The 25,302-nt window shown below is 35.6% G+C and overlaps 1 protein-coding gene across 5 annotated transcripts in view; it reads left to right on the forward strand.

The window, feature by feature from the left end:
• The window catches only part of RANBP17 (RAN binding protein 17), a 428,680-nt gene that overhangs the window by 295,679 nt on the left and 107,699 nt on the right, over positions 1–25,302 (forward strand). For all 5 annotated transcript variants that reach the window (XR_010133994.1, XR_010133993.1, XM_019028430.4 and 2 more), the window contains 4 exons: positions 8,222–8,295; positions 9,307–9,387; positions 18,026–18,089; positions 18,181–18,289. Coding sequence is in view for 3 of the 5 variants with exons in the window: in XM_019028430.4 (XP_018883975.4) it covers positions 8,222–8,295; positions 9,307–9,387; positions 18,026–18,089; positions 18,181–18,289 (328 nt within the window). In the remaining 2 variants the exon portion in view is untranslated. The remainder of the gene's footprint in view (positions 1–8,221; positions 8,296–9,306; positions 9,388–18,025; positions 18,090–18,180; positions 18,290–25,302) is intronic.

Genomic DNA, 25,302 nt, shown 5'->3' on the forward strand with positions numbered 1-25,302 from the left:
CCTCTGCTATCACCCTCTCACAAACTTCATCCAGCATCAGCTTCTTTGCCCTAAAATTTAATCGTCATCTTATAAACTTGCTATTGCAAAGAATTATAAATATTCCTTTAACTGTCTGAAATGCTCTTTCAAACCATGGTCCCAAAATCCTCTACTAAAATTAAGCCTTCTTCCCAAGGATCTGGTGCCATAGCCATAGTTAGCTTCTTTTTGAATGGGCTTGGGGAGATAATATATTTACCCAGGGCTTTACCATGGCTTTATCCATAGAAGACTAGTTTAACAGAAGCTTGGCCCCAGACATGGAGTGAGTTGGCAGCCAGCAGGAGCAAAGCTGTGTCAGGACAAATGTACACTCTCCATTTTCTCTGGTTGGCTTTCAGCTGGTTGCACCACAGGAGTCTTTCTGTGGACTGCATATCCTGTGACCAGTAACTGGTGCACTCAACCCAGGTCCCTCTTGGCTAGGGAAGGCCTGTCGGGAGGCATTAGGTTCATGCTGGTGGAGATCCTTAGTCAGTGGCTCCCTGAAGGAAAGTAAGGCAAACAGCCAGCTTCTGTTGAACAGGTGGTAGTTAGACCCTAGATCTGCTTGGGGGTGGGAGGAAAAGAATCTCTCCAAAATTACCAGCCTTGCTGGTTTTCACATTATACCTGTACTCTTTCTAATAAATTATTGTTTAGAAACTGACTCAGAAATATCTCTGACAGCATCTGGAGCTTTCTGACTTTTCCACCTTCCTTAGCAGTCTGGATTTGGGCCCAAGTTAGAAATGGAAACCCCACTGGGGTGCAAGCAAAAGAGGAAGCATGTTCTTAGCCATGCATCAGTGGAGGCCCCTACTGGGAGAGGGGATTATCACAAGGCAGCAGGCAGCCCTGCACCCCAGCCTGCTGAGTTCATGCTTTGTGCCACAGGATGTGGAGCGAAGGAAATGTGAGGCCAAAGTGGTCACTCCAAGTTTTCTTATACAATAGCTTATTCAAGCAGACTGGGAATGCCTCTTAAGAGATTTGTTAGGTACATGTGCCCTTAGCAAGATGGCCACCACAGATGGTGGGTTCAGATATTCTAATTGAAATAAATGTTTAACATTCAGATGTATTTTATACTTCCATAACCAGTTTTTCTTTATCAGATGCTGTTCCTTATTCAACTGAATGAGGCAAGCAGGATTATTCACCTTTTACCACTTGATTTCCAACATAAATTATGGTTTTAAAATTAAATTCTGGCAAAAGATTTTTCTGTCTAATTTCAGGCTTATATTTAGTGATGTTATTTGAAACGATATGGAAAAATTAGTCACCCAGGATTAATATGGATCTATTCAGTGTCACTAAGTTTGTGTATTTAATATACAGCAATGATGTTTGTACCATTAATTCTCTTGTTATGGTGATAAGTTAATTGTGATTATCATATTTTATCCTGCTTCAAATGTTAATGAAAGAGCTAAGTACCTTTAGTTCCAAATGGTTTAGATCCAAGTCATTAAATGCTCTATTCTTTCTTACATCTCTCCTCCTCCCTCCTCTACTAATGCCTTTCACATTGATGAGGTCTTTCTTATAGAAAGCACTGAATTGACCTCAAAGGCACTTGAAGCCTAAAACAAAAATATGAAAATTGATTTCTTATTCATAGTAAGTGATTTCATACTGTGTTCCTAAATTCTCTTCCTAAGGAACACTAATGCTTTCATTATATTGGATCCTTTCCAGTGACAGGTTTTGTTTTACCAATTTACAACCAGTTAAAAACCTTCATTAATAAGTCATTCCAGTAGATTGAAATAATACTTGAAAATTCACAGTAATATTTGGGGGATCTTTTGTGGTATCACTTTTGTATTACCTGATATGTTTTTGAGAATAAATTGGTTCAGAGAAGGTTTGTCATCCAATGGCAAAATACTTTGTTGTTGACTTCTACTGCACTGTTAATTTTCTGCATTGAGCCTGCTTAAACAATACACTAAAGCTCTTTGAGAAGTTATAGCATCTTAAACATTTATAGAAGGCCTAAGGGTATTAACTTACTATAATTTTCTGAAGATTCATTATCCAAAATCTTAATTCATTATAAAAACTCTTTTGAAAACCTGTAGAACCAGTGTTTTCTCTTATTTTCTTATTTGCACAGAATGAGAGATTCGTTGTTCTTTTTAATTTGTTTCATGCGGTGCTTTTGAGTACATTTCATAAAGGGCTGTTATTGAATTTCTGTGACTGTCATTATATATCCATACAATCTTTAGGAACTAATATTCTGGGTTTCCCAGTTCTGTAATCTACTTCAAATTTAAAGATTGACATAATTAGTTTCCTCAGAGTTATAACCAGAATGTTAGAGACAGTGCTCCAGATACCCAAGACTAAGGATTAGGATTGGAAAAAGAAATTTTAAAAATTATTACAGCACATGCTTTTTTTATTCTTTATTAAATGTACAACTCAAAATTATGTTGCTATTTGTAGTTTATGCCCGCATCTGTTTTTCTTACCTAGTTCCCTTTTTAAAAGCATATGTAACATCTTTTAAGCTACTTGCAAATTCTACAGGCAATATTTGTCATTTGATGAGTTGAGAATTTGGAGAATGTGTTGGCTCATTGAAGCATTATGTACTATCCAAATGCTCTTTTCTTAAATTTATAAGAACCTTTGCAGTAAAATAAATACGGCTAAGAAAACAAATATATTAAAACAGTTTTTTAAGAGCATGCCTTCTCAAATCTGTAATAATGATAATTCCTTACATTTCTAATCACTTTCCATATTTCAGGAGCAAGAGAGATGGGTAACTGGTTAAAATGGGTAATTTTTCTAGTTTCTAAGACAATAGCCATTGAGAAGTAGAAAGAATTTGATTTTGTATCATGAAATTTTGAAGCAGTTCCTTTATGCCTTTAACAAATGCAATTTCTGAGTGTTACTAGAAGGTGTTAATTGAACGTATTTGTAAAGATTTAAGAGTTATGGATACAGATTATAAGATTTTGTTTATTTGTTTTAACCATCTTTATGCTGTGTGAAAATCTTCAAAGCACCTTCTGATTTTTTCTGTTATTTTTCATGTGAAGAGCCTTCTCTTCAAAAGGTGTTACCTGACCACTTTAGCACCTACTGTGCAGAAGGGTCGATGAAAGGTTGTACAGGGAAACAGCATTTGTGGAGTAACTATTAAATGTCAAGCTCTGAGTTCGGGATCATCATTTAATTTAATCAAAAGCCCATAAAGTAGGTTTTTTTGTTTTTTTGTTTTTTTGTTTTTTTTGAGATGGAGTCTTGCTCTGTCACCCAGGCTGGAGTGCAATGGCACAGTCTTGGCTCACTGCAACCTCCACCTTCTAGGTTCAAACAATTCTCCTGTCTCAGCCTCCCAAGTAGCTGGGATTACAGTTACACGCCACGACGCTCGGCTAATTTTTTGTATTTTAGTTTGGGGTTTCACCGTGTTGCCCAGGCTGGTCTCGAACTCCTGAGCTCAAGCAATCCTCCCACCTCGGCCTCCCAAAGTGCTGGGATTATAGGCATGAGCCACCACGCCCAGCCTAAAGTAGGTATTATTATTATTACTATTTTATGGGTAAGAATCCAAGATTCAGAGACCTTAAGAAACACCTAGTTAGTGGCAGATATAGAATTCAAATGCAGGTATCTTTGGGACCAAAGTCTGTGCTTTTTCTACTTGCTAAGTTTATCACGACAGTGTTCTAAGACAATATACCACTGGAGATGTAAAGAGAGATAGACATTTCCCCTGCATTCCAGGAATACATGCTGAAAATAGTGGAGGAAACATATTCATGTGGAAATTAATACTACAAAAATATCATATTCTATTATATGTTTTGAGAAGTGCCCGTAACAGGCTGGCAAGATTTCAAATTAAGACTCTTCTTACTGAATTTATAGGGAGAGCTTCTTCCAGAAATATTATTTAAGCATTAAAACCACACCTTTTAAAATGACAACATTTTACCAGTGTTCATCCCAGATGGGTAGGATTTGGGGTATATTATTTTACAGGGGGAAGAATACATGCCTTTTATGGGTTGTTTTCCTTTGTTAAAGAATCATATATGAAATGGGATTGACCAAAATGTACATTTTAACCATATATTCTTTTTATTCATTTAAGAAACATTATTGAGTAGTAGGCATGTGAGATTTTAAAAAAACAGAGCATCATTTCTGCTCTCAGGGAGCTTACAGTCTATTATGCAGGCATATTATGAAATGCAGAAGGAGGAAAGAAGGGAGGAGGGCTCAGACAGGCAAAACCTTGGTTACAGAATGTGCATCTCTGACTATATAAAACTCATAACCAAAGGCATAACCATATATTCAGTGTCATTGTATTGGCCATCCTTCTCTGAAGGATGACCACACAGATAGGTTTAGTCTCTTATTTCTTAGATTTTGACTCATTTTTCATTGTGATGAGATTATCTTAATAGATTCTGAAATAAGAGACAAGGAATCTGTGGACTGAAAGTGAGGTTTTTTTTTTTCCTTTTCTTGCATTCCTATGTAACTCCTATATACTTCCTTAAAATAGATACTGCAATACGGTTTCTTCTTGGTGTCATAAAAATTATTTCGGGTGAAATAATACAAGTTGTAGAAAGTGTTAAAAACTCTAAATACTGTGTTAGAAGATTTTTTCTGTAGAAGACTTTCATTGACCTGTGCTTGATGATAAACGATTTTGTAGGTATTTCCTAACTGAACAAATTACTTCTCACTCCCAAATTATCCATGTTTAAAAGGGATAATTAAATTTCAAATGTTTGGAGACATTTTCATGTTTTCTGCATGTTATCTGAATGATAAGGTACCTTGAAAAATGAGAAACAGTCTTTTAAAAGAAACACTGTAATCATACATTGATTTTAAATAACCCTGTCACATGTGAAAACAAATCAGATTGTTGCTCTTAATGAGCTTTTCAATTTACTATTCAGTAGATCAGATAAGTGGATTTAAGAGGTAATGATCCTGTTTAGTACTCAAGCTTGACTGTCAGATCCTAGTAGTGGAGAGAAATCCCCAAGGACAAAAGCGTTGACACAGTTCTAGATGGGATAATGGGAATCAAAGCTAATGGATGATAAAAGGAATGGTGCAAGTTACAAGGATAATTGTGGATTAAAGCATTGCCATGTGTCAATGTTGACTGTTTTTCTAGTATATTATTGGGTCAGATCTGATGCTTTGAGAAACTGTTTTGACAGCAGAACACAACAGACCTGCCTGCCTAGCTTCCTCCTCTTTTGAATGCCAGGGACACGGTAGGAAAACTTCCTTGTAGGACCCATTGAATTAGAAAGCACATTTTTTAATGTTAAAATGTTTGAAATGTTTAAAATCACATTTTAAAATGAATAATAAAATGATTAAAACAAAAATTGTGTTATGTCTGAGTTTTGCCATAAAAAAGGCATTTATAATGTCTTGAAAATGTAAAATTTGATTTTACAAAAGTCCACTGTAGTTATGTTATCGAAAACAAGAAAATAAACCAGTAAAGATGTAAATACAATAAGAAGAAAATAAGTAATTTGAGATAATGCCATGGACACATCCTTTCCAAAACCAGGATGTCATGGAATTTATTATTAATTTCATTTATCTATATAAATGATCCTGTGTACCATCAAAGAATTTGTGCTTTGAGTTGTGGTAAAGCTAGTTTAAACATACTCATTCATATTTTCATCTTTGTTAAACAAACGTGCCTTTTAAATTCCAGTGAGAGTTAAGGGCACACAGTCTCTGGCCCTGGAACTGAGCAAGTGGGCAAAGCAGGGCACACAGTAGGGTGTCTGATCCCTACTGTTAGTTGATTTTATAAAACTGGGCTTATTTTAAGGACCTCTTTTGACAGGGGTGCCACTAAAATAAAATTAAAGACAATTGCTATAATCAGTTACTAAATATTCAAGCTGTTCTCTCTAGCTACTTTTCTTTTTCTGTTGTAATTTACGATTCTATGTATTTTGTCTGTAGAATCCAATATATGCTTAATGGGAAAAGTCATTTTTCTTTCTTTGTGTAATATTCACATTATAATATAGTCCTAGTAGATCCAGACCGTGTCTTTCCACTGCACGTTAAAAACACGTAGTATTCACTTGACAAATATTGCCTTAGGTGCAATAGTAGGGACACAAAGAATAAGGCATAGTGTCACCCCTCAAGAAGCACTCAGTGTAATGAGGGAGATTGACATCCAAACAGTTACAGTGTGAAAAGCGCCATGATAGAGGAATGGACTGGATGTTGTGGGAACATAAAGTAGAGTTCAACTCACTGTGCCTAGGAAGCCTTCAGAGAAGATGACTTTTGAATGAGTATGAGGGGAAAAAGAGGAAGAAGACTGATTGAGGCAAAATGACCAGCACATGAACACATAAAAATCTGAAATTGCATGAGATGCCTCAGTGATCCATCAGCATTTTATTGTGGCTTGAGGTTGAGGGAAATGTGGAAGTTGAGGTAGGTTGAGGCCAAGTTGTGAAATGCTTTGTGTGCCATTAATCATGTCGATGCTGGGTTTTCCAAGGGACCCAATTTGTATACTTCTATATGCGAGAGAGGTTTGGCATCATGGTGAGCTTAGGGAAACTTTCTGTTCTACATATCATTCTTCATTAGAGCCCTCTTTGTGCTTCAAGGTTTGTGATTATTGAGGATTGTTGGTAACTGACTTCTTTAGATTCTCTCTCCTCCTTAGCTCCCTCTTTCCCCTAAACATCTTACAAGCAACAATGGTCACTTTAATCTTGTTAGAGATGAAGGCCTACTCTCATGGGCAAAGTCACAGATATATAATCATTGAAATGCTTTTCTGTAGGGCTCAGAAGTTAGTAGGTAAGGCAGCAGGAATTTGAATCTCAGTCTTCCTTTCTCTCTCTCTGTTTCTCTGTCTCTCTCTCTCTCTTTCTTCCCCAGCTTCTCCTCTCCACCGTTCAGCCCCTCCTGCCTTCTGTCACCCTCTACACCTAACCCTTCCTCCTCTCCCTCTTTTTCTCTCCCTCTGATTCACTCTATCAGCCTGAGGAGAAGGCTTCCAGACACAGGACTCAGGTTGAAAGCCTGGAACACAACCTGCTGGTTCAAGTGGTATTTAAAATCCAGAAAAGAAATTTCTACAATGGCAGCTTTCCTCCCCTCTATGACCCTATACCTCTGGGTGATTTGTGTTGCCCCTGTGATACCTTCATGACCTATGGTGGTATATCAAGCTCGTGTTCAGATATAAAAAACAAAAGACAGAGGGAATAGAAGCTAAGTTGCTGTACATAAGAAATAGGCAGATTAGGAGAAAGTGAGAGAACACAATCACAGAGGATCAAATCACAGAAGAGAAATCCCATACAGCTAGTGTCTGGCAGGGATAACCTGGAATCACACCAGAGCATCAGGGAGTATGGAGGTGTCAACCCACCTCTCAGCTTTGCCAGGCTAGTAAGGGGTATAAGTGGCATTTTCCCACTTGAAGTGGGATATGTGTTTATAAGCTTAATGTGGCTTGGATTGAGACTGAAATGTTGCACCGCAAACTCTGCAACCAACACTCCCTAATTGGAAGCTTAGTGGATTCCCAGGCCCTGATGTTTTCAACAGAGAATCCCTGAGCTTGGGATTTCAGTGTCAACATGAAAAGTAAGATGTACCTGTATATTTGGGGAGGCTTAATTAGGTAATATTTGAGGAGAATTTCTATAAGTTCTTTAACTTCCTTTGATTTTTTTAAATCCTTATTTTTATAACTGCCTTAAATAATCCTGAAATGGTTAATATTTTGCTGAAATCTAGAATAGGTGGAAAATTTTTAAGTGTTGGAACTTTTTGTTGAAGTACTCTACTTTCCAGCCCTTTGCATACCTACTCCCGTCTTCCAGAAAGGGGTGGTCTACCACTTTGAGAAAAAAAAAAATGTGTGCGGTGTGGTGGGAGTAAAATGGATATATGAGTGTGTTTGTGTGTAAGCGTTTATATATTTCAAAATAGGAGCGATCTGGAGGAAAAAGTTAGCAAATTTTAAAATTATAAGATTCTTTTTAAAAAATTCATTTGCTCTCCCACCCACTCCCTACTTCAGTGTGGATACCACAGTGCATTAAATCTTATGTTTGTTCAATTTGAATAGTCTTTTGAAAATATATGTTAATAGTAAAACTTTTAACAATGAAATGTTTTAATGCAGGTATATGCTCGTATGTCAGAAGTCTTAGGAATAACAGATGACAACCACGTTCTAGAAACATTCATGACAAAAATGTGAGTTCTTGTTTTGGTCTTTAATTTTTCTTTTGTTGTTGTTTTAAATGTAATACATCTTTTTATTATATTTAAACCTTTTTATATATTAATTTTTAAATAAAAGACTTAAAATTATGCTTTGTTAGAATGTTAGCATTGTTCTTAATTGAAACTTAATTTCACATATTGAAAAGTCACCATCCAAAGGACATTGTAATTTGTCAAGTTTCCATACAACGGCAGCATGCAGCATCAGATGATGATTTTAAAAGATTTACAGACCTTGACTCTTCAGATCAATTGGGCAGCATTTTTTTTTTTAATTTAAAAAGAAAAGCACGCGATTTGACAGACCACATGAAGAGATTATTGCAAATTGAAATCATTGAGAGAGGTCTGATAGGGCATTCATTAGTTCTAAGAGAAACGTATGGCTGGCAGAGACATATTCATGGAAACTGTCCTTATATTGGACTTATAACATTGGCAGAATAAACTAGTTTCTAGTCATAGACATAACTTTGTACACGTAGCCAAACTTGTATGCCTCCACCTGGCACCCCGCTTTATCTGTGTAACAGACAAACAACACTGTCTTGATTGCAGACAGCAAAGTTAGATAAACAGTCGTGATCATAAGAAGTGAGTTTTGGAGCCACAGATTGATGGTTCATTATTTGGCAGTAACAGTGAGCCTCTATTTGGCTTTCTTTGTAACTCCTGCTTTTCCTCCCTAATATGTTTTGGGTACAAACTTGATGTTTTCCAGTGAAACACTTAGACAACTTTTTAATTTACAAAACTAAATATGTAGAATTATACACCATTTGGAGAGCAATATTCATTGCAGATTGCATATAATTTTGAATATGCTATTGAAAGAATAGAAAATGTTTTTGAGCCTGTTTTTCACTTTTGAAATATTTGTGATTTAGGTCATCAAACTTACATAAATTTATGTGTATCCTCTGGTTCTCCTTAGACAAGCAAATATCTTACTTATAATTAAAGACTTTTTTTCATATTTAGTGTTACAAACCTTAAATACTGGGGAAGATGTGAGCCTGTAATTTCAAGGACTCTTCAGTTCCTAAATGACCTTTCTGTTGGATATCCTTTTCACTGTATATCTGGCATTATGTGTAAACAACCTAGCAGATGCATTTAATTAACCAGGTATTTTCCTTGTTTATAATTTTTGCAATTTTTTAAAAAAATAAAAAGACCTTTCATTTAGCCTTATCTGTAAATGCATGTTTTTGAAAGGTTTTAATTAGCTGTATACTATGAAGCATTTAGTTGGAATCACTGTTGAATTTATATGGACATATAGATTCCTAAGTAGTTACAGTTATATTTATACTCACCCAGGCTAATAAATGGTTATATAAGAAAGTCCACACGTATTTTAGTTCATGCTTTTTTGTAATTGTCAGAAATTCGTGTCCTAAAAGAAAGTATGTAACTTAATTTTAAGGAGGTCAAAATGTTCTAAAAATATTACCTTATAAAAACTGCATTCCTGTGAGTAAATATATCTCTAATATTCTTCAGTTGAAAAGAACATCATTTTCATTAGTTGAAAGGCACAATGGAGTAATACAAAGAAAATGATAAGTTTTTTGACCATTTCTTTGATTATTGCCCCCACCAAATCAACATCTAATCTAATCTAAAATAAGATTTCCCATTATACATTAAATGTTTAGATTTCTTTGTCTAGCAGATTTTTAAAATTCTAAAACCAAGAATCTTCTTACTAAATTCTAGTTGACAGTATTGTCATATTTCTAACAACTAGAGAGAATCATGTAGATTGTCTTTTCTACATTAGCTATCAAATATATAGGACTTGTGAAAGATTAATCACTAAGATTAGCTGATCTTTTAATATGAGGACAAATTCTGAAAATGGTGGCATTGAATGGAAACCTTTAATGTAGGTTCATTCCAGGAATATGTTTATGTTAGTTAAGTTTAAAATTGTATTCCTTGGTAAACCATAAAAGATTTCCAAAGTATTAGACACCCACTTTTGTGCTGGAATTTAATATGCAACTTTTTATTGGAAAATAATCGTCCTTGTCTGGCAAAATCCACCATGCAATATTTCTGTTAGTAGGTATAATGCAATAAAGACAGGGAGGGCTATTTATCACTACAAATTTTGAGGATTTCAGGATTCTTTTTATTATTTTAATATATTTCTTTGATATTAAATCAGAAAAATGATAAATTACACCTGTCTAGGCTGTTTTTCCTTTTTACTGGAAAGTGATGTACAACCCAATTCCAATGGTCATTTGGCTTTTTAAGATATGTATTTTTTCTTATTAAAAAAAAAACTCAACCCATATTTTTTTCTAATAATAATGCTGAAATACTCTTTATTTCTAACATATGAAGTGGTTTATAAGTACTTCCTAGTATTGCAAACTCTGGCCTTTTCACAATGAATTACTTTGAAAGCATATTATCTGCAAAGAAGCCTCAGTTATTTTATAGCATATATCTATTGTTTAGATTTACCCTATTTTTTTAGGTTGAAATTGATATTTAGTATAAAATTAATTTGATTTGTATTCTTTTAGTATAATTTGCATAATGCCTAATTTATTTGTATCTGCTATTTAAGATCTTTTTTCTATCCTATTAAACCTATTATATATTCTTTAATTCAAATATTATATCCTTTTATTTTACATGCTGTTTATTGCTTTTGAGTACTTCTCAAAGTGAATTAAAAAATCATATTTTCAGAAAACTTACTAGATAAAAGTTTAAAAGCTATAATATTTTAAACCAGGGGATAGGAATGATTTCAACATGGGTACATTGATTTATATTTTTTAGCAATTATTTCAGGTTTGCATATTTAGAAATATATATTAGTTCAGTTTGATTTCTGTGCTCAGTTATTTGAATTATAAATCATTATGTCCCTTCTAGCTGATCAGTCATGAAATATCTTTGAATTCATTTACATAATGGAATATGTGAGTGGTGTATCTGTTTTAGTGCAGTTACTGGTTACCTAATGCATGTTTTGTTTTTCCAATGGATTTCTTTATTATAATGTGTTTTTCAGTCTTGATTTTAAAGCAATACATTATTTCTATATTAGGAATAAGATGACATTCTTCAGCAATAGAAACATGCAAGATCAAAACCATCACCTATAGGCCCTTGTTATTGGAAATCTGTTTATATATTAATATTCAAAATATTTTTATTTAAAATATTAGAAGTAAATGAAAAGCATGTTATCTCACTATGAAGTTTTTTAATGTTCTTTATTTATAGTACATGTCTTCAGATACTTTCTGTTTTATTTTTTCTATTTTATCTGCTTCAGATGAACCTTACTCAGTGTTTATGGTGCTCAAAGCCAGTCTCTGAGTTTGGTGGTCTTTTATCTGACCACTTGTTAGAAATTGAAATCACACAAGACCCCCATTTTTAGGAAGTATTAAAAAGCCTTTGGTTGCCTTAAAGCAGTGGTCTCAGACTTTAGTGAGCATGGGAATGTGAGTGCTTTTTAAAACACAAATTGTTAGGCCCCACTCCCCAGAGTTTCTCTTTCAGGAGGTGTTAGGCCTAGGCCTGAGAATTGCAGTTTTCACAAGCCTCATGTTAAGTTGGTGGCTCCAGGACCATACTTTGAGAACTTCCGTCTTTAGGTAGTTAGAAAATAGAGCTGCATTGTATGTCCTGAGCAGAAAAGTCTGGTACTTCCCTCACAGACACTTTTTCATAGGACTTCATAAGACTCACTAGACTTACATTTTTAGAGATAGTCTAGTTCCTAAATAATGATGTGGGGACATAAGTCCCCAGATTGTAACTGGATGACTGTTGCATTTTACCCCAGAATTGCTGTTTGCCAAATTTGAAACTTTTCAAATCGGTAAGATTATTGTTATTTTAAAATCCAGTGACCTTTTTGACAGAAAGTTTATGTTTTCCCATCAGATTCATTACATGGGTATTTATAATAAATTTAGCAAATACATTCGAGTAACTGTTTAACATACTCCTTATATTTTCAAGACCAAATTCCAAGAATTTCTGAAGTAGCTTTTTTGAACAGGCACAGAGCTGAAATGACTCTGTACAGAGCCAGCCCGCTGTGTTCAAGTTCAGTACTTGGGGATCTTTCCCTTCTTTGAAATGTTTCCTGGTCAGAAATTTTAGTTTCTGTCTAAATGGGAAAAGGAGAGATTGTTCAAATGATTGAAACAAGGAAGCTCCTGGGAAAACTGGAGAGAGAATAAGGGTCATACAGAGCAATCAAGTAAACTTACTTATTTTAAATACTGAAAACGGAGAACAGTATCACATTTTATCCAAAATTCTGTTTGTTCGGTAATCATTATTTCAAGTTTTTATTCTTTTGAAAGATAATTGATCAGTATTTCTACTGCAATTTATTCTTTACTCAAATTTGTAGCAGTTAACATGTTCCACTTGGGTTTCGGAAAGGAGATTTCATTCTCTATCAGGCCCTCTGTTGGTGGTTGGCCTTTATTACATAATCATCAAACATGAGAAAACTAAAAATATCTAGAGTGTGTGTGTGTGTGTGTGTGTGTGTGTGTGTATTTTGAGGTCCTTTTTTTAAATATACTTTAAGTTCTTGGATACATGTGCAGAACGTGGAGGTTTGTTACATAGGTACACACGTGCCATGGTGGTTTGCTGCACCCATCAACCCATCATCTACATTAGGTATTTCTCCTAATGCTATCCCTCCCCTAGCCCTTCACCCCCCTACAGGCCCTGGTGTGTGATGTTCCCCTCCCTGTGTCCATGTGTTGTCATTGTTCACCTCCCACTTATGAGTGAGAACATGTGGTGTTTGGTTTTCTGTCCTGTGTTAGTTTGCTGAGAATGATGGTTTCCTGCTTCATCCATGTCCCTGCAAAGAACATGAACTCATCCTTTTTTATGGCTGCATAGTATTCCATGGTGTATATGTGGCACATTTTCTTTATCCAGTCTATCATTGATGGGCATTTGGGTTGCTTCCAAGTCTTCACCATTGTGAATAGTGCTGCAGTAAACATACACGTGCATGTGTCTTTACAGTAGAATGATTTATCATCCTTTGAGTATATACCCAGTAATGGGATTGCTGGGTCAAATGGTATTTCTGGTTCTAGATCCTTGAGGAATTGTCACACTGTCTTCCACAATGGTTGAACTAGTTTACACTCCCACCAACAGTGTAAAGGCATTCCTATTTCTCCACAGCCTTGCCAGCATCTGTTGTTTCCTGACTTTTTAATGATCACCATTCTAACTGGCATGAGATGGTATCTCATTGTGGTTTTGATTTGCATTTCTCTAATGACCAGTAATGATAAGCTTTTTTTCATATGGTTGTTGGCCGCATAAATGTCTTCTTTTGAGAAGTGTCTGTTCCTATCCTTCGCCCACTTTTTGATGGGGTTGTTTGTTTTTTTCTTGTAAATTTGTTTAAGTTCCTTGTAGATTCTGGATATTAGCCCTTCATCAGATGGATAGATTGCAAACATTTTTCTCTCATTCTGTAGGTTGCCTGTTCACTCTGATGATAGTTTCTTTGGCTGTGCAGAAGCTCTTTCGTTTAATTAGATCCCATTTGTCAATTTTGGCTTTTGTTGCCATTACTTTTGATGTTTTAGTCATGAAGTCTTTGCCCATGCCTATGTCCTGAATGGTATTGCCTAGGTTTTCTTCTAGGGTTTTTATGGTTTTAGGTCTTATGTTTAAGTCTTTAGTCCATCTTGTGAATAAATATTGATGTTATTACCCAACTTATCAGAAATGGCCAGGTATCATATGAGGATAACTAATTAGTATAGTTTTTGGCCTATATAGTCTCCCTTAGTACTTTTATTATGGGTAGTTCTTCCTCCTATTCTTTTCTTTATATTTGCTTAAAAGGAATTTTGTCTGTTTGTGTGTGTGTATGTGTGTGTCTCTGTGTGTGTCTAGTAGGGTTCATGAGCAAAATTCCACTTTTGAGATAACTAAACTTACATTTCAGTTACTATACTTTGTGCATATAACCTAAGTACAGCAATTTCTGACATGTAATATTGTCATCTGTGAACTTTCTTCTTTCATCAGGATCTAACTCTGTCTGCAAAAAGTGTCTATGAACATGTATGACTTTTAAATATTTGCCCAGATTCAGTATGATTACCCACTCTCTTGTACTTAGTGAATATCATGTATCTAGTACACTAATATAATTCTAAATGAAATTTTTTCACATCTTTACACTTTTGTAAATAGGATATATCTTATAAGTGATGGTATTTTTAAGTACTTTTTCTTAGTAGTGCATATTATAGCGGTTTTTTTGTTTTACTATCAGTGGTGTTTTAGATTTGATGAAATGGGGTAAATACTCAGAAAAGGCCTGGTACTGTGAATTGAAGTCATACTTGGTGTTACTGTGTCAAGCAGCTACTGAATTGTGTTGTACTCCTGTAACCTAAGAAAGCAGTTCATTCTCAATTTAGTATCTCCTTTTCAAAGGATATAGATTTTCAGAATTTTCAGCCGTCTATGAGATTCTTTTCTTGTTTTTCTTCATGTGTCATCCTAGCTATCAATAAGACTGTCTTCACCTCTTCGATGTTTTCGTAACCACATGGCTAGAGACAGGGATTTTCTGAGAATTTAGTTTAATGGGTTACTGCCAGCCAGACTATAGAGTTTGCTCAATCCTGGATGTGATGCTGGCTCGTTAATAAATTGGTCCCTCCTAAAATAAAATGTTTCCCTGTCCCTTCTGGGACCTGATTCCGATTTCAGTTGTATTTCAAGAAGCAAATGATCTCTGGAGGAGAACTAGCCTCTTTAAAATCAAATGGATCTGATATAGCCTAGTGAAAAGACCCTATGTTTTAGAGTCAGACATATCTGGATTTGAATCGTGACTCTTCTGTTGACATGTTCCATGTGTGACATTTCCTATATTAATGTTACTCTCAAGACTTCTAGTACTGTTGCTACTGTTACTGTTACCACCATTACCAGATTTACTACTAAGAGGTGTTTTGAATAGACCTCTGAAATCTAACCTAGTGTTGCCATAATTTATCTAGTGCTCCACCCAGCCAAAATGGCACAACTCAGAAGAACCCTAGTCTCTTAGAGAAGAATAAGATCAGAGTATAAAGATCATAAAGATGATGGGTTCATTTGCCTTTTTTAACATTACAGACCCACTGAAGAGCCAGAACTAGCTTTGAATTGGATTTCTATAAGATAACATAAATATTCAGATGAACTCTCATTTTTTTCTTTATTGAAAAATATAAAAATTCATTCTTAATCATTTTTTTCTTTAGAATGTAATTAAAAGGCAGTGAGGCTGGCCTTGGTACAAAGTGCACAGATGCCGTTCTGTAGAAAATGTGTCTTTGACAGATGAGATTCTTCCTGTGAATGTTCTGTTTATTGCTTTCATAAATATTCTATTGTCAAAACATGACTTGCTGTTTATTAACAGCACTGACAGGAAGATTCCTATTAATGGCAGCATTCTTATTACCCATAGACCCTGTCACTTTTAACTTCGTAATTTTAAGAGAATTCTATTTGGTAATTACTTAAGATATTTCTAAGTTTATTGATCCCACCCCAGTTTAACTGAGTGAAGTTTGAGTGGCAGGTCTTCAGCCCAGTGACTGACACTAGGAATAATCATCAAATCTGCATGTTTGGAGGCAAGGAAAAACTTGCTACCTGACAACCTTGATCTTGTTGCCCTGCAGCCTGCCAGAAAAACCCAGTGCTTTGTGGCCAGGCACGGTGGATCACTTGAGGTCAGGAGTTCAAGACCAGCATGACCAGCGTAGTGAAACCCCATCCCTACTAAAAATACAAAAAATTAGCCGGGCGTGGTGGTCCATGATTGTAGTCCTGGCTACTCGGGAGGCTGAGGCAGGAGAATCACTTGAACCTGGGTGGGAAGAGGTTGCAGTGAGCTGAGATCACGCCACTGCACTCCAGCCTGGGCGACAGAGCGAAGAGTCTGTCTCAAAAAAAAAAAAAAGAAAAACACTGCACTGAGCACCTGCTGAGAGCAGTGCAATAGGGAAAATCCATGGATGTAGTCCCTGCCCTTAGAAAGTTTACTGTCTAATACAGATACATGCTGAAATGTAGATGTATATTTTAAATAAGCAGGTATATGGCTAAGCCAAACATACATGCTTCATATGCAACTGGAATGGTTGCTTTGGAATCAGAGGAACTTGAGTATAAATCATACTAATTGTTTATCTTTTGAAAAATTATTTAATTTTTTTTAGCTTACTTCCTTACCTGAAAAATATAAGTGATGTGCTACCTATCTCATGGAATTGTGAAAATTAGCCTTGCAAGTTGCACACGTTGTGTGAATTCTCTGCATCTTTCTTTTTCCGTGATTGATAATTGGCAAAGACATTTGCATTATCTGATCCTCAAAACAATCCTGTAAGGTAGCTTGGGCATAGGTTTCATCCTCATTTCTTGGAGAGGGAAACTAAGGCTGAGACAGGCTAAGTTTATTACTTGGATTCATTGACTGGTATAGTCAAGCCTAGGTCTCCTGACTCATGTTCCAATGTGTTTTCCACTCTTTGATACCCATGCCTGAGTGACTAACATTTAGAATTATGCTTTTCAGTGCCCCCGTGCAGAGGCAATAGACTGAGTCATGTATTTGGAGATGATGTGAAGGAAAAAGAAAACCAGTATTTTCTTTGTAACATCAATGGAGCCATACAAGATTATTACAGCCTTCAAGAAAGGCATGAGTAGGTATTAGGGAATGGCCGAGAGATGCTCTAGCTGTGGTAGAAAACACATGACTATGGTAGAGTAAGAGAAGAGGGTATTTGCATACTGACTAGATGTGTTTAGAATCCACATCATACCTGAAATTATTTATTCCTTGTATTCATGTTTCTGATTTCTTAACTTTATGCTCCTTCTAAGTTGAACTGTTCAGATGATAATGTGGTACAGCAGAAAGAACATGGCCTTTGGAACCAAACTACAGTTCAAATCTCAGCACTGTCAATCCATGGCTGTATAATCTTGGGCAAGCAACTTAATTTCTCTTAGCTCCTGTTTCATTATTTATGGACTAAAAATAATAAATAATACTTAACAGTGTAATTGTGAAGATTAGGTGAATTAACATATGGAAATGCCTTTTACGTACTAGGCACTTGAGAAATATTAGTTCCTTTAAGCTGTCCTTCTATACTTGATGACATGCAGTCTGCTATATCCTCCTAATTATATTCTGATCTTAGGTTTCTACCAAGAGAGCTCACTATTTCTTAGAATTGAATAATTTTCTCTTTTTTGATAGCCTATTATGGATCTTTTATAATTATTTCATTATGAAATAACATTAAGTAAGTAGAAGTTCGTAAGTTACACCCAAAATATAAAAAGGGGTCAGTTTTAATTTTCCACTATCAAGACTTTAATAGTAAAGGAGTTCTTGTCTTAATTATAAAATTCATTCTTTCTTTCCATAACTAGAATATGTATAAGATAGAAAAAGTAATTGCATTGGTTAATAATAGATTATCATTCTTAACAGAAGGAAAGACGTTTCTATAGGAATGCTCTTTAGAAATTATATTTTTTATAAGTAGAAATTGATGCCACTACAGTTCACTGTTACTTTGTGATTTATTACATACTGATATTACAAATATATTTCCTTAGATTCCTTAACTTCTATTACTTATATCCTTTTAAAAAAACTTGTGAAGATAGATGCTGTGAAATTCATGCTAAAAAACCACACGGTAAGTCTTATTTCTTTAATTAATGAATAACATTTTACAAATAGTTGAGGTAAAGTGTTAGTAACTTGGATTAGTCTTTTGTTTTCATTAGAGTGAACACTTCCCTTTTCTTGGCATCAGTGACAATCATAGTCTCAGCGACTTCAGGTGTCGAACAACCTTCTACACAGCGCTCACTCGCCTTCTGATGGTAGATCTAGGTAAGGTTAAGAATTTAAACTCAATTAATAAGGGATCAGCAATATACTTGTGTGAATAAAGAAGTGGAGTACTAGTGGGTACAACATTTAACTTATTAGAATTAGCGTCTTCTGACAGTTTTCTACAACCTTCTAAGATTTGAGTGTTCACTTGTTAGCATTAGAGCCAAAAGACAAATATTTGTACTTAAGGTGGCATTTTTCACTTCACATAACACTTGCACTGATTTTTTACCTCACAGCTTACTTTCTGCCTATCCTTTGACACATTAATTTTACTGCTATGAATCTAGGAATAATCTTAAACAGAGAAAAACTTTACACACAAAGATTTTTGTCATAGTGATGTCTAAACTAGAGAAAAAGTAGAAATGATGTAACTGTCCAACAGTAAGGAATTGTAAAATTATGGCACGCCTACTTACTTGTAGAATGATTGGCACGCAATAAAAATGAAGATTTAAAGACAAGGCAATACATGAAATTTTATATTATAACATTAAGTGAAAAGGCAAAGTGTTACACTGGTGCAAATGGTATGATCATGTATGTTGGGGATGGGGGGACAATACTTCAGAAAAGGCTTAAATGAAATTCTTCAAAAATGGTTAGTACAGCCATTGTGAATAACAGTGTAGAGGATCCTCAGAAAATTCAAAATAAAATGACTGTACAATCCAGCAATCCTACTACTGGGTGTATAGGCATCCAAAGGAAATGAAATGAGTATATCAAATAGTTGCATTCCCATATGTTTATTGCATCGTTATTCACAATAGCCAGGATATATGGAATCAACCTAAGTGTCCATCTACAGATGAATGGATAAAGAAAATGTGGTATATATACACAGTGGGATACTATTCAGCCATAAAAAAGGAAAAATGTCTGCCATTTGCCACAGTGTGGATGAACCTGGAGGGTACTATGTTAAGTGAAATAAGCCAGGCACAGAGGACAAATACTATATGATATCACTCATATGTGAAATCTTAAAAAGTTGATCTCATAGAACTAGAGAGTAGAATGGTGGTTACTAAGAGCTGAGGACTTTGAGGTGATGCTGGTCAAAAGATACAAAGTTTCAGGTAAAAAGAATAAGAGATCTGTTGTACATAGATGGTGACTATAGTTAATAACAATATATTGTATTCTTGAAAAATGCTAAGAGAATGGATGTTAAGGGTTCTCACCACAAAAATGGTAATTATAGAGGTAATGCATTTGTCAATTAGTTAGATTTAGTTACTCTACATCATACATATGTACCTCAAATATATTGCAGGTTTAGTTCCAGACCATCATGATAAAGTGATACAATGAAGCAAGTCACACCATTTTTGTTTTCTAGTGTATATAAAAGTTAAACTTACTGTACTGTAGTCTATTAAGTGTGTAATATCATGATGTAGATACAATGTACATATCTTAATTTAAAATACTTTATTGCGGCCAGGTGCGGTGGCTCACACTGTAATCCCAGCACTTTGGGAGGCTGAGGCGGGTGGATCACCTGAGGTCAGGAGTTCGAGACCAGCCTGACCAACATGGTGAAACCCTGTCTCTACGAAAAATACAAAATTAGCCAGGCATGGTGGCAAATGCCTCGTAATCCCAGCTACTTGGGAGGCTAAGGCAGGAGAATTGCTTGAACCCAGGAGGTAGAGGTTGCAGTGAGCCGACATCGTGCCACTGCACTCCAGCCTGGGCAACAAGAACAGAACTCCATCTCAAAAAACAATAAAAATAAATAAAATATTTTATTGCTAAAAAATTCTAGCAAACATCTGAGCTTTCAGTGTGTTGTAATCTTTTTCCTGGTGGAAGGTCTGGCCTCAATATTGATGGCTGCTGACTGATCAAAGTAGTTGCCAAAGGTTGAGGTGGCTGTGGCAATTTCTTAAAAGAAGATGACAATGAAATTTGCTGCATCAATTGACTTCCTTTCACAAAAGATTTTTCTGTAGCATACAGTGCTGTTTGTTAGCATTTGACCCACAGGAGAACTTCTTTAAAAACTGGAGTCAATCCTCTCAAACTCTGCTGCCACTTTATCAACTAAGGTTATGTCATATTCTAAATATTTTGTTACTTCAACAATGTTCACAGCATCTTTACCACAAGTAGATTCCATCTGAAGACACCACTTTTGGTCATCCAGAAGAAGCAACTCCTCATCCATTCAAGTTTTTTCATGAGACTGGAGCAATTCAGTCACATCTTCAGGCTCCACTTCTAATTATAGGTCTCTTGCTATTTAAATCACATCTGCAGTTACTTCCTGCCCTGAAGTCTTGAACCCCTCAGAGTCGTCCATGAGAGTTGGAATCAACTTCTTCCAAATTCCTGTTAATGTTGATATTATGACCTCCCCACCGAATAACAAATGTTCTTAGTGGTATCCAGAATGGTGAGTCCTTTCCAGAAGGTTTTCAATTTACTTTTCTCAGATTCGTCAGAGGAATCACTATCTGTGGCAGCTTAGAGCCTTACAAAATCTTTTTTTCTGAGCAGTAGGCTTCAACAGCGGGCTTAAATTTTTCAGTAAACCATGCTGTAAACAGATGTGCTGTCATCCAGGCTTTGTTGCTCTATTTCTAGAGCACAGGCAGAGTAGATTTTAGCATAATTCTTAAGGACCCTAGGATTTTCAAAATGGCAAATGGGCACTGGCATCAACTTCAAGTCACCATCAGCATTAGCCCCTAATGAGAGAGTCAGCCTGGTCTTTGAAGCTTTGAAGCCAGACATTGACCTCTCCTCTGTAGCTGTGAAAGTCCTAGATGGCATCTTCTTCCAATGAAAGGCTGTTTCATCTACATTGAAAATCTGTGTAGTGCAGCCACTTTCATCAATGGTCTTAGCTAGATCTTCAGTATAACTCACTGCAGCTTCTCCATCAGCACTTGGCTGCTTCACCTTGCACTCTTAGGTTATGGAGGCATCATCTTTCCTTAAACTTCATGAACCAACCTCTGCTAGCTTCCAACTTTTCTTCTGCAACTTCCTCACCTCTCAGCTTTCATAGAATAGAGTTAGGGCCTTGCTTCACATTAGGCTTTGGCTTAGGAAATGTTGTGACTGGTATGATTTTCTACACAGACAAGTGAAACTTTCTTTATATCAGCAATAGGGTTGTTTCACTTTCTCATTGTGTGTTTTTGCTGGCATTTTAATTTAATCGCTTTAATTTTCTTCAATAATTTTTCCTTTGCATTCATCACCTGGCTAACTGGTGCAGGAGACCCAGCGTTTGACCTATTAAAGCTTTTGACATGTCTTTCTCACTAAGGTTAATCATTTCCAGCTTTTGATTTAAAGTGAGAGACGTGTAACTCTTCCTTTCACGTGAATACTTGGAGGCCATCACAGGGTTATTAATTGGCCTAATATCAATATTGTTGTGTCTCAGAAAATAGAGAGGCCTGAGAAGATGGAGAGATACAAAGGAATGGCTGGTTTGTGGAGCAGTCAGCATACATAATATTTATCAATTAAGTTGGCTACCCTGTAAGGGCACAATTTGTGGTGCCCCACAACAGTTACAATAATAACATCAAAGGGCACAGATTACCATAACAGATATAATAATAATGAAAAAAGTTTGAAATATTAGGAAAATTATCAAAATGTGGCCCAGAAACACGAAGTAGGTTCATGATGTTGGCAGAATGATGCCAGTAGAATTGTTCGACTCAGGTTTGCCACAAATCTTTAATTTGTTTAAAAAAAAAAAAAGTGTGGTATCTGTGAAGCACAATAAAACAAGGTATGCCTGTCTATATACTTCAAAACATGTTGTATACAATAAATAACATAAAATTTTATCTGTAAATTTAAAAAATAATTAAAAATGCTAAATGTCGACTTTGGGTTGTAGCATGTAGGTAGTTTTTTCTATTTCTGATCATTTGAATTTTTTTGGTGTATTACTTTTATAATGGTAAAAATTAACTTATTTTTAAAATTTGTTACTAAAAAGCTAAAGTTAGTGAGAAGTATTTACACAGATAGGCAGTACCTTAGGATGGGTACTTAAGCTTCTTTGTAGTGACCATGTTACTCTAGACTCCCATTTCTCATATTTGAGTGCTGCAGGTTAGACCAGTTATACATGAGAGGGTTCAGTCAGTGACAATATCATCCTTAGACAATACCAATAATACTTTTTTCTTTGTTTCTCTTGCAGTCTATTACCACATCAACTTAAATATGAATTTTTAAAAATGTGTTCATACAAACAGAAGAAAAATAATTTTTTTGCCCATAAAAGGCATTGAATTTTTAAATGGAAAGGGGACTGCACCCCTCTATGTTTCATGCTTTTTTTTCATGCTTTTCCACAGACTAAATCACCAGAAAGACAAACTGCCAAAAAAGTTGAGAGAAATGCAACTAGAATGATTAAAGAGCTTAGTGGGATTGATTTCTAAGGAAAGATTAAAAGAACCATGTATGTATAACTTGGCTAAGTGACAACTAGGGCTGGAGGCAAAGAGAACTATCTATAAATATTTGAAGAGCGTAAACCAGGCATGCAAAACCCAATCATCTGCTACCTTAGGCAAGTGGGAGATGTAACTGAGTGACAGCTTTTCGTACTGCATCCTGGCCTATTTTACCTCTTGGCTGCTGTGTTGGTGAGAAGAGGCGCAGCCCCAGACTGTGTCATTGCCCTTGACAATCGTTTAGAAAGCACAGTGTGCTAAACTCTGAGGGCAAGACAAAGATGAATCAGGCATACTGGGTCCTGGCCTCAAGGAGCTTGTCTTCTTGCTTTCCCAGTTGTCCAAGCATTAAAGAGACCTTGAAACATTTGTCTGGACTTAATTTATTTCCCAGGCCTTAAAAATGCTCTTTTAATAACACTGTCACACAGAGTGAAAGAAGTGGGGAGACCAAAAAGAGAAGTATCTGGAGGAGAGTTTTTAAAACTAGGTCCGTGTCACTCACATTTTCAGAACCTGGAAATGGAATGGGTTAACATTTCCTTTTTGATATGGTCATCACAGATAGGGAACCCACTATGTATCTGTGGTAGGTTAAACAACAGGATAGCACTATCGGAGCCTGCACACAGCCCCAACTCTGTATTCTCAGTACTACTGTACTTATTACTGCATTGATAATTGATATTCATGATGATGCCCAGAAAGACATTGCACACTTTTTGGAAAGCAAATTTGCTCTTATTTAGTATTGCTTAATGTAAACTATGAGGTATGAGAAACTGAAATAAACACACATAATTTGAATAATTGGATTTTATTAGTTTACCCAGGATTCTATTCCTTTGAAATACTTAACCCATAACAGTATAAAGAATAAATTCACATTTTTAGTTCAAAGTTTTTTTTTAAATGTAAATATCTGTTGCATTACAAGCACTTTTTAGACACCTTGAGAGAAACAGAAAGAGGCTATGGTGGAAGTGCTTGGTGCATGGTAGGTGCTCAATATAAGTCAGTTAAATCTGGATATAAATAAAATTTAAAATCATAGTAGCTACCCTCATAGAACTTACACATGTTTGAAAAGAAACTCCTTCCTTATTTATCAGTAATTTTTACTTTTTAAAATAATGAAATGTGTATAAGCATCAAGTTATGATTAGAAGCATCAAGTATGATTTGTTGTGTAAACTACCAGAGCTGCTTTCTGTTGTGAAAAACTGGAGTTATTCTTCTTCCCAAAATTATGTTGGGCACCTTCAAGGTATGGACTATCTTTTTTATATTTTTCTAGCACCAGTCAGGGTCTTTACATTGCAGATGCTCAGTAAATGCTTGTTGAATGAATGACAAACAAGTATACAGTAACCAAGACACCGTCATTGTGGCTCCTGGAATCAGCTCTGGCTGCCAGGTTCTTTCTGGAAGTAGCTCTGATCATTGGCCTCTCCAAGACAAAACAAATCAAGTGGCTGATTACTTTCACAAGTGATTAGCTACACTTGGCCACTCTTGTGCCCGATTAGTCTCTTGTTGCTCTCTGTTCAGAGTGTTATTACTTTATAGACGATGATTTGTTGAGCGTTGTTGAACACAGTTTTTATTATTTGAAGCCTTGTCTCACAAACTAGGTTGACTGGAACATGGCTGTCAGAATTTCTGTATATATGGCTTGATAGTTTTCTATTGTGTGTTCATTGTCATGGAAACAAGGAAGAAAAAGATAGTGCTGTTGTCAAGAGCAGCATAGATTCATATATTAAATGAAAAAAATAAAAACATTAGATAATGAGGATCCTCCTCAAATTAAAAAAAAAAAGAAGACAAACTGTTTATATCACTGATTTTGGAGAGTGGGAGTGGGGATAAGAATCACAGAAAAAAAAAACACCTATTTTCTTGCAAAAGTGTTGGATGTGATTCTTGGATGGAAATACAAAACATTCTAATTGAATCCTACAAAAATAAATTGAAAATGTCTTGTGTATAAGCCATGCACATTGGAGTGATTAGAAAGGGGGAAAGAAATTGGGTGTCACATTAATTGGTATTTACTTTGAAATGCATTTTGGTTTCTACTCAGTGATTTGCACTTTGTATGAATTTAATTAGATGCCATGTGCCCCAGGTTGTATTTCAGATGAAAATGGCGGCGGGGCAGGGGGTGGTTGGCAATAAACAGTTGTACCGTTTTATCGGATTGCTTTAGCTAAACTAGACAAAATGTTCACTTGCATAAAGAACAGAATTGAAAGCATTTCATCATTAGAATAGTGGTGTTTCAAAACATGTGAGAGATGTTGGCAGGTTTTTTTGGTGTTCGAAGAAATGATCAAAATGAATGCAGAAAATCCCTTCACGTGCAGAAAAAAATGGATGACCAACCAGATGTGCACGCATGTTAGCCCTTCCAAGAATCACTTCAAGTTCCCTAGGTTATTTAAAATTAACTTGGTCGATCTAATAAACTAAAGGAAAGATAGTATTACCCGAGCCAGTAAATGGAGACCCTCCAGGGAGCTATTCAGTATAAAATACTTGAATAAATAAAAATCTTCTATT

The sequence above is a fragment of the Gorilla gorilla genome, chromosome 4 (genome assembly GCF_029281585.2).
Source record: "Gorilla gorilla gorilla isolate KB3781 chromosome 4, NHGRI_mGorGor1-v2.1_pri, whole genome shotgun sequence".
Classification (NCBI taxonomy): Eukaryota; Metazoa; Chordata; class Mammalia; order Primates; family Hominidae; genus Gorilla; species Gorilla gorilla.